We start from the raw sequence: 10,686 nt of genomic DNA, 5'->3' as shown, positions 1-10,686 counted from the left end.
AGCAAATTTACAAACACCACCACGGCTTCTAATTTTCTTTTGGTAACCATTTCTGAGAAGAGTAACTTGTGGAATTATCACCTTTAAAAAGAATCTGTGATTTACAAATAAATCAAATTCAAGTTAAGTCATCCCATTTTATAGAGCCACTTTATGCCTTAAAGACAAGATGCACTCTGAGCACCCTGCTGACTGCAGTACCCTCCACTGAACTTGAACTAGTCAACTGAAAAGATTCATAATGAAAGAAACCAAAAACACCCAATAAAGTTGTTTTTCTATGTTTATGATCCAGTCAATTAAAGATAACAAAACAGAGATTAAGATAACAAAATAGAGAGAACCCATGCTTTGCAATTAGTTTCCTCTACAGACAAGACCATAGCAAATATTCTCAATTCCATACAGAGACTGAACACAAAGACCCTGAGCTAACAGTAATTTATTGCAAAATAGATGCTATTACCTGACAAAAACTCAGACATCCAGAGAACTGACAAATGCAAGTCGTCCTGCTCATTTGCGAATCCAGAAAGCGCAATCCTGACTAGTGAACACATACATTCCCTCATGATCCAGAACTCCATTGCAGGTTACTGTGGTCCTTCATCTTAGAATCACGGAATATCCTCAGTTGGAAGGGACCCATGAGGAGCATCAGACCCATGAGGAACAAGTCCAACTCCTGACTCCACACAGGGCAATCTAACAGTGAAATCATATACCTTAAGAGCATTGTTCAAACGCTTCTTGAACACCAACAGTACATCTTCAGTACAGAAGAGAAGGTCCAACTAGATAGGGACCTATTTTTTTCCCCCAAAAGCGACACCGATCAGTTTTGTCAGAAATACAATTCACCTACCCATGGAGTAGAGTGAGAAGTGACAGGTCCCTGAGAATAGATGGGAAACAACACTACAAAGGGTGCAACCAGCCTTGATCACAAGTTTTTGTGACGCTGTAGATCTGAGGCTTCTGGGTGCTAAGAGGTCATTCACAATCTGTTGAAATAGATCAGATGAGTCTTACCAGGAAGTTAGGTCAAGCAAACAGCAGGAGTGGAAAAATGGCTGCACCATGAGGAAGGATGCTGAGATGAAGAGGACCTGGCGACCCATTTACTTGCAATGCTTTCTCCTCCTCAGCAGGTCATAGTGACAGGAAAGCTGCAGAGGCAGTGGTTAACAAAACAGCCATTACGGGTCATACCAAAGGTCCATCTAACAGACTGGCACAGAGAGCAGAGCAACGTGCTCCTACACACCACACACACTCCCTGGATATAGATGCAGCAAGGAAAGAGCTGCTAAATGCTGGCTGAGTACCTGCTCAAGGAAAATCACACACTGGCAGTGCAGCAAGGAGCATGAGACTATCCTGCTGCTGAACAAGCAGTGGAAGCTCCCTCATACGATCTGACAGAGCTGAACTCCAACACTAAGTTAATTGAACCTTAACCAGGCTACCTTTTCCATGTCTACAAACTTCAGCTGGCCTAGGGGTAATAGTGCTCTCCCCCAAGTTCCCCTCTCCATCCCAGCAATCCTACAGGATGCAACCAGAACACAGGGAGCAGTCTTTGACCTTTGTACCCAACCACTGTTCCCCTCTACTTAGGGTACAACCAATGCCATCAACCACTAGAAAGTGGGCCATGAAGGGCAGGAGCTGCAACACAGGAGCTCTAAGGTGTCCAGCAACTGGCTGCACAGCTTTATCTGTCTGTCTAGAGACTGAAACACTCCTAGAAGCTGAAAGTATGCTGAGCTGTTCAGTCTCTAATACCCTGTAGGGCTTGTCAGCAGGGACTGGCTGAGGAATCAGGCTTAAGAGTTCTCAGAGATGCTACAGAAAGGTAGGGTGTAACAGGCCACAGATCACACTCTTCATCTTCCAATGAATTCCTCTGGCATTACCACTCCTTTTTGCTCATGCCCATCGTTATCATCAGCTAACACCCAACAAATCCTGACAAACCTTTTTAAAGAGTGCAAACTGCCAGGGCTTCATCTCCACCTTCTTATTTCAGTGCTTACCATGGTTTTCAGGTATCTTTTTCAAAAAGGAAGACAAGAAAGCCTGACTGTCAAGGGTCAAAGATTAGCCCTGCTCAAAGTAACGGCAACGTATAAAAGGAAGTTTGTTTACATTTGAACGTCTCAGACAAATTACTGCGTGTTTGACAATTCAGCAAGCTGAATAATCTGCTAAGTCTCAGTCAAAGTGAACCTACAACAGGAGAACAGAAACTCTGAAAAATAACATTAGTAATTAGATGTAAAAGTGGCTTGATAGTTGTCTGGAAAATACAGTTTGCCTGCGTTCAGTTGAGGACTATTTAGATTCCAGTGGGCCAGAAGTGCTTTTCTGAGTTTTTGACAGCGCTACAGGAAGTTGGAAGACAGTCCTCATGGCCAGAGACAGCAGCATCACTAAACCCTGCAAACCACCCCACAAATATGGAGACCTGAAAACCCTTGTTACTGAACACAGCACCCCAATCCTCAGATCCTTTTCCCATCTTCAGTCAGAATAGCCAAGAGACTAAATCAGCTTATCTTGGAATAGGACTTCTCTTGGTAGTGTTGCAGACAGGTTTTTACCTAAACAGAAGGCAGGGAGTTTTAAGACTCAAATAAACCTATGCACTCTGAATCTTCCCTTGGACACTCCTCCTCCATGCCCTGCTGGACATTTCCTGTCCCACTTCAGTGGGGCTTTCTTGACCAAGCATCACAAAGTTTATGTTGTCTCCTGGAGGGACAGCAAGGATGGCTAGTGTTGATTTCTTCCATTACCCCTGCCACAACAGAGTCCTCTCCTTTCTCACTGCGTATCGAAGGACTGCCTATGGAGATGCCTACTCACAGATTTAAACATATGAGAGAGCAAGCACCACAAGAAAATAGACAGTCAGGAGCAAGAAAGATCTACTAGAAATGAGGCACAAGAAAACAGTAGAAGCAATGATACTAGAAGATAGAAAGTCTGTAAACAAAACTAACAAAGCTATAAACAATTAGGGCCTGCAGTGATGTTTGCATGTATTTTCTTCAGGAAGAAGCATGGGAAATGTAATTGCAGAGGGAAGGGCAGGAAGATGAGCAGATACTAATCCACTAGCAGAATGAAAGGCACAAGGGCAGATGGAAGTTGGGACATGCACACACAGAGGGTCATATAGAGAACAAAAAAATAATTTAAAAAAGGAAAAGGAGAAAAAACTGTGAAAAAAAGACCACAGGTAGATGAGACGGAAACAAACAGTAGAAAGGTGGAGGTGAGAAAAGTTGGAAGAAGTAAAAGCATAATGTTAACTAGGGAAAGCAGGAGAGGGAAAAAGGACCTAAATGATTAAATAAGACTGCTCTGTGCAATGAAAAGAAGTCTCTGTGCATGGGGTAAGAAGGAAAATATCTGGAAAAGCAACCAAATCAAAATGATTTTCAGAAACAGTTATAGCAGCTGCAACATCATCTCATCAACCCAGTACAATAAAAACCAATTTTCTCTGGGCTTTGGATGAATGGAAAAGAAAAAGACAGCTCATACAGCCCACAGTGCCTGACTGCCGCATGCAAGAATCAAGAGATCAGGTCTACAGCTAGCTTACTGTCTAGGCAGCTCTGTTTCTACATAAGCAAATATGAGTAATATTTTCCTAGTTTTTAAAGTTAAAAATATCCAGTTCTGATAATTTCTTTTGTTGAAAGTATTTAATAGAATAGTATCATTAGCACACTTTTACTAATACCAGCTTTCTTTCTAAAACCGAATGTGCATGGTGTAGCAGCCAACAGACCACCTTGGAGGGGTGTGATTTGCTGTTAATTTGCTGTTACTGGTAGGGAAACAGTTGCACCAAATTCTCAAATGCCAGGTAAGAATAGAATTGGTCAAAAATACTATTCTTTAGAACGAATTAAGCAAAAATGTTTACATAAATTCTACACTAAGCTACTGTTCACAGCAACCAACTTCTAACGGGCCTTTTCTGCAATTACTGAATTGTAAATACACAAAAGTAAAATAAAAACCTTGGAAACTCCAGCTATAAGTTTCACTTTCAAAAAGTATCTGCAGTCAAAAAAAAACCTCACTGACCAATTTGGTAGTAAAGGATTCCATGTACACTGACAGTTCAAATAGCTGTAAGAGATTTTGTAGAGGGATGTCAAGCCCAATGTTAGGTAAGCTTTTGTAAGGCCATTCTAACAAAGTATTATGCAGCAACTCATGGCCACCTCCTTTCAGCAGATACTGTTACAGACTATATGAATATGCCTTCATCCCAAGAAGTAGATCACAACAGCAGCTCTGTGGCATTGTTACTCCTCTTCTGATAACTTCTCTTATATGCTGGTAGCTTGTTGTGCGGGGACCCCAGGTGTAGGCTGGCGAGGCAAAGTATACATGGCCCCAAGAAACTGGTCTGCAATGCGACCTGCTTCTCTCAGTCCACTCAATAAAGCACCATGAACAGTGGCAGGGTAGTTGCGAATTGTATGCTCTCCCGCAAAAAACAGGCGAGGAATAGGCTGAAAGAGGAACAGAGAACACCATTATGACTTGTGCGCAAACTCAGTTCAAAGTCTTTCAGGTCATGTAACAAATATACATTACGAAGTATTTTGATGTCTTCTAATCACACTGCAGTCCCCGTAACATGAAAGTAGTGCGTACAAAATAGTCTATTAAAAATATTTTAATCTATCCTACAAATTACCAGAAAAATCTTTATACACCTTTCATTTCACAAAGCATTTCATGTTCGTGATAAATAATGTGAGGAAATACTTTCCTATTACTTGCTAATATCTTTGCCTTGATACAAAGATAATAGAACTCTACTTCAAAAACAATACTTTGAGAAGCAGATAAGGAGATTAGCCTCCTAAGTTGTATACTTAAAAACATTTCAGAGTTGTATATACAATCCTACAACCAAAAACTTACACGTATGTTTAAGATGGATGATGATTTCTGACACTGGGACATGAACTCTAGTTCAATACAAGCAAAAGGAAGCTTCAGTAATTCACTTAAATTAGCAATTTGACAGTGCCATAAAAAAGATGAGGAAAACAATTTCTTATATTATACTCTGCAGAGAATCACTTTATCAATAGCTATGTTTATTAGAGACTTGCATCAGTATAAGAACAACCTTAATAAAGCCAAAGTCCTACAAATCCTTCTGCTTTTGCTTTCAAGACTTCATCCTCTCCAAAGGAACTGGAGAGGACTTATGCCTTCATTTTGGGCTGGATCACAATTTGGTAGAGATTTTTTGCTTCCTGTTCCTCTCCCTCTGGCCTTCACCTTTAGAAACCAAAACCATCATATTCTGGTGTATTTCTATGAAGAACTGAGAAATCTCCCACCTGAGGAGCACCTGGAATGGCCGGTCCTGGAGTAATCGGCTGAGCCATCAAGTCATAGTCATTTCCAGAAGATCCAGCTGCTACATATGAATATGATCCCCGGGCCCACGGGTCAGCACGCCAACGGGACACCACAGTCTCTTTGGGCTGAGAGAAGAGAAACTTCAGTTGTTGACACATTGCAAGTTCTACAGTTAGTGCAAAATATAAAAGATGCAAATTGAAAAATAAAAGACAACATCCATAAGCTAATGTCAATAGCGGAACTCCACATTTATATTCCATGGTAACTCATACTAAGGTAAATAATTTGTCTTTGGTGTCAGCAGCTTTAATACTTTGAGATATATTAGCAGAACCTGCTCCAAATGGCTTCTGCACTGGCATTCAAAATTTGTAGTCAGCAGTACATGCATACTGTGTACTCTATGCTCTGTTTCTTCTCATTATCAACGTAAGTACAATATACAATTCCTACTCATTTACTTCCTTTCATCCACAGCTCTCTTGAATCTCTCTCCTGACTGAAATATGGCATAGGCCTGTGCAAGGTCTGTAAATTATCTGGGAAAATGACTGCATGAGGGGCATCTGCACAAAAATATGTTTTTCCTCAAATCCATTTGGTTTACCATGGTAATAGCCAGGATGAAATATATTCCACCAAAAGATACAAGTGTGAACATAACCAGGACTCAAAACAGTATCCCCCTAAGGTAGTAACAGTAGTCAACAAAAAGCAGGATATCTTCATAAACTTGCAAACATAACACGAAGAGCAAAGGGTCAGAACCTTCAAATAATCCAGATTCTGTTCAATTACGTAACTGAGCTTTAACAGGAATCACACACTGTAAAAATTCAAGCATCAAAACAGGAACCTTGCCTCCTTGCACAAAGATTTTCAAGGAACTGTTTCTGTTTGACCACACCTTCCCACAAAGGATGAGAAAAGTTCCTATCTAGCAAGGGTGCTATCCAGAAACCAAAGGCCAGCAGACTTGGACCATAATGTGCCATGACTGGGGAGGTCTCCAGGACCATGGAAATTGAAGATAATCCTTCTGAGGCTGACCTCAGCTGGACTGTATTCGATGCCTCTTGCTGATTCTCTGGAAAGGACAGAGTGGACTTGTTCTACGGTGCTGGGGAGAACTAGGGGTTTGAGACCACATTTCCCAATGTCTGACAACTTCACTAAAAAAATTCCTCAACACAGAACTTTTTCATCCAAACAGTAGGAAATTGACGGATGAGCCAGACTCGTCATATGGACTCTGCTTCTTGATAAAAGGAACTTCATATTTTCCTCCTTGTCAAAAAGAGACCACTATGATGGCACTGCATGTTATTGCATGCATTTTTGACAGAAAACTTTGATGCACTTCATGTGTTTCTCTGGTGATCACATGAAGCACTGCAGTCTTTCAGGGAATAAAACAAGACAAATTTTACATCACTGAGGAAGTTCTGGAGGTATGGCTAAGCCGGACAGCTGTGGAAGAAAATACTAAAGTACTGCTTCCCCAGTACTGAGACTGATGACATGCAGGCCAAACATCAACTGTGATGTTCGTGTTCACACACCCATGTATGGGCATGAGTCAAATGCTAAGCCAGTCAACTATTATTTTTATCCTGACAAGCAAGTCCTGTAAGTAGGATTCCCTATGAATAGGGAGAAGGACAGTTAGAGAATAAAATACGTACTACAATAGAGGTGGTACAAAACCAGACTACTACTCTACAGTGGACATGAAGCATGCAGAGTTCAGCTGCACAGCAAGGTTGAAAAAGTTCCCACGTATGAAGAATAGCTGGAGGAAACTAACCTGGGAAACTACAGACCAGTCAGTCTCAATTCTAGGCCTGGCAAGATTATGAAATAGATTCTCCTGGAAACTGTGCTAAGGTACATGGAAAACAGCCCACATGGCTTCACTAAGGGCAAATTGTGCCTGACAAATTGGTGGCCTTCTACAACAGGGTTACAGCATTGGTGGACAAGGCAAGAGAAACAGACATCATCTGTTTTACACAAGTGCAAGTATTTGATACCATCCTGCACAACATGCTTGTCTCTAAATTGGAGAGACGGACCACTCAGTGGATAAGGAGTTGGCTGGATGGTCACACTCAGAGTTGCAGTCAGACTGATGTACGCATGGAACCCCACTTGTCACTGGTCTCCTCAGGGGACTGTATTTGGACTGGCACTATTTAACATCTTTGTCAATGACATGGACAGTGAGATGGAGTGCAGCCTCAGCAAGTTTGTGGATGACAAGGTGAAGTGCAAGGTCCTGCATCTTGGTCAGAGCAATCCCAAACATGAATACCGGCTGAGCAGAGAATGGATTCAGAGCAGCCCTGAGGAGAAGAACTTGGGGGTGTTAGTTGATGAATAACTCAACATGAGCCAGACACGTGTGCTTGCAGCCCAGAAAACCAACCGTATCCTGGGCTGCATCAAAAGCAGCGTGGCCAGCAGGGCAAGGGAGGAGATTGCCCCCTACCTCTGCTCTCATGAGACCACACTGCACTCAGCTCTGGGGCTCCCAGCAGAGGAACTGCATGAAGCCATTAGAACAAGTCCAGAGGAGGGCAATGAAGATTATCAAGGGGCTGGAGCACCTCTCACGTGAAGACAGGCTGAGGGAATTGGGGCTGTAAAGCCTGGAGAAGAGAAGGCTCTGGGGAGACCTTACAGCGGCCTTCTGGTACCTAAAACTGGCCTACATCAACGCTGGGGAGGGACTCCTCTTCAGAGTGCAGTGATAGGACTAGGGGTAATGGCTTTAAATGAAAAGAGGGTAGATTTAGATTACATATTAGAAAGTTCTTTACTATGAGGGTGGTGAAGAACAGGCTGCCCAGGGAAGTTGTGATAATGCATCATCCCTTGAATTGTTCAAGGCCAGGCAGGATGGGCTTTGAGCAACCTGGTCTAATGGAAGATGTCTTTGTCTCTGAACTTGGTATTTATCCCCTGCAGAATCTATGTTTCTATGCTCTGTTAGTGGTTTTTTTTTCCATTTGAAAATCCTACTAGTAAGCAGCTGCCGTGAAACACTTCACTGTTGGTTCCTGTCACAGAAAAATCTCATTAAGAAGTGAAATTGTCAATAGAGGGTTCAGAGAAGGAGCTGTGGATTTATCTGGAAGGCAAGCCTGAAGTTTTCCTGTTTTGTGTTCTCCAGTCTGAGACTTAGAAATCAACAGACTGAGCATTTCCAAATTATGAGATCCACTCATTCACTAAGAATCCATACTTACAGTTAGCTGGAAAGATTTGATGACCATATAGAAAGCAGTAAAAGGGTGAGGATCATAGAATTATCATCGAATGGCTTGGCTTGGAAGAGACCTCAAAGATCATCTAGTTCCAACCCCCCTGCCATGGGCAGGTATGCCACCCACTAGATCACATTACTCAGGGCCTCATCCAACCTGGTCTTGAACACCTCCATGGATGGGGCATCCACAGCCCCTCTGGGCAAACTGTTCCAGTGCCTCACCACCGTCTGAAGAATTTCCTCCTAGCATCTAATCTAAACCTCCCCTCTTTTAGTTTAAAATCATCCCCCCTTGTCCTGTCATTATCTGATTGAGTGAAGAGTCACCCTCCACCTTTTTTATAAGTCCCCTTTAAGTACTGAAAAGTTACAGACTCATAGAATCATTATAGTTGGAAAACACCTGCTAGGTCATCTGGTCCAACCATCCCCCTACCACCACTATCACCCACTAAACCATGTCTCTAAACACCACGTCCAACCTTTCCTTAAACACCCCGAGGGACAGTGACTCCACCACCTCCCTGGGCAACCCATTCCAATGCCTAACCACTCTGCCTAAGCAGAAGAAATGTCTCTTAATTTCCAACCTGAACCTCCCTTGGCGCAACTTGAGGCCATTACCATCTTATCACTAGTTATTTGTGAGAAGAGGCTGACCCCCAGCTCCCCACAAGTTCCTTTCAGGTAGAGAACAATGTCTCCCCTGAGCCTCCTCTTCTCCCGACTAAATAACCCCAGCTCCCTCAGACACTCCTCATAAGACTTGTGTTCCAGACCCTTCACCAGCTTCACAGCCCTTCTCTGGGCACACTCCAGAAGTTGAAACGAGGTCACACCGGAGCCTTCTCTTCTATAGGCTGAACAGCCCTAGCTCTCAGACTTTCTTGGTAGGAGTGGTGCTCCAGCCCTCTGATGATAAAGTCACATTCAATTATTCTACAATAAAGAAAATGAAGGGAATCTACTCCTTACATGAAAAACACATACGTAAGCAGTCCAACTTATGACAGACCAAATGCTCAAAAACAATTGGTATATTAAAGTTACTGTGTACTTTTTATATTAATGTAGTATATAAAAATCCCAGTGAAGGAAAACTACCTGTACTAACCTGTGGCACAGCGCTGCTGCCAAATATGCCTTTGAGGATGGCGAGACACCGTCCAACAATGACATCATCGCTGATATTTTCCATAATCCCTGCGGCTTCTCCTGCTACTAAGGCCAATAAAATTGGTGCTAATCAGGGAAGACAGGGGTGGGGGAGAAGAAAAAAGAATTATTGAAATATAACATTTTCATCGGCCAAGTCTGATTATCTGCAGCTAAGTTACTAGGTTAAAAAAACAACAACAAATCCAACAGAAGCAGTCCTCAGTCTTCTCCCATTGTGTCAATTTATCGAGATGAAAATAAATGAATATACACTGCAGTACTATTTGGAATTATCAAGACAACTGATATATTAAAAATTAACATACTTATTAGGAAAGACAGAAGAAGGATTTTCTTTTAGGAAAGCATCACTAGTTTTACATAAATTTCCACTAGGATTTAACAACCAAACAATCTGACAGAAAACCGAAAAACTATGATTAACTTTAGCAATGATTAATATCAGCACAGCAGTGAAATTTTCAGGATAAGTAGATCACTCAAAAATTATTTAGATTTCCAATGCACAATTGAGCCAAAACTATGAAAAGCATCACAACATCCATAAAAGCAGCAATTTTGAGAAGAATTCAGAAGTCAGAAAGGACAGATATCAAGTAACTTGGCTGCCAATGTGATGCTGTGGTGAAGGAAGTTAATGTAATTACAGAATATACAAACAAATGAATAGATGAGGCTATTATCATCTCTGGCTTGCTATGGTTAAGACTAAGATTACATTTTTGGTATTCAAAAATTCAATGAAAATCTTAGGAAGTATCAAAGAGCTAATAAAACAACCCAATAACTAGAAACATGCATTTACAATAAATGACAGACATGAG

At 41.8% G+C, this 10,686-nt stretch overlaps 1 protein-coding gene across 2 annotated transcripts in view; it reads right to left on the bottom strand.

Annotated features, from left to right (window-relative positions):
• Positions 1 to 265: 265 nt before the first annotated feature.
• KDM1A (lysine demethylase 1A) overlaps positions 266 to 10,686 on the bottom strand; it is a 54,034-nt gene continuing 43,613 nt past the window's right edge. For both annotated transcript variants that reach the window (XM_048073037.2, XM_048073038.2), the window contains 3 exons: positions 9,798 to 9,925; positions 5,388 to 5,534; positions 266 to 4,541 (listed from right to left, as the gene is read on the bottom strand). In XM_048073037.2, the coding sequence (XP_047928994.1) occupies positions 4,356 to 4,541; positions 5,388 to 5,534; positions 9,798 to 9,925 (461 nt within the window). In that variant the 3' untranslated portion in view covers positions 266 to 4,355. The remainder of the gene's footprint in view (positions 4,542 to 5,387; positions 5,535 to 9,797; positions 9,926 to 10,686) is intronic.

The sequence above is a fragment of the Anser cygnoides genome, chromosome 24 (assembly GCF_040182565.1).
Source record: "Anser cygnoides isolate HZ-2024a breed goose chromosome 24, Taihu_goose_T2T_genome, whole genome shotgun sequence".
Taxonomy (NCBI): domain Eukaryota; kingdom Metazoa; phylum Chordata; class Aves; order Anseriformes; family Anatidae; genus Anser; species Anser cygnoides.
The sequence above is the reverse complement of the archived record's forward strand: the minus strand, read 5'-3'. Positions and strand labels throughout refer to the sequence as shown.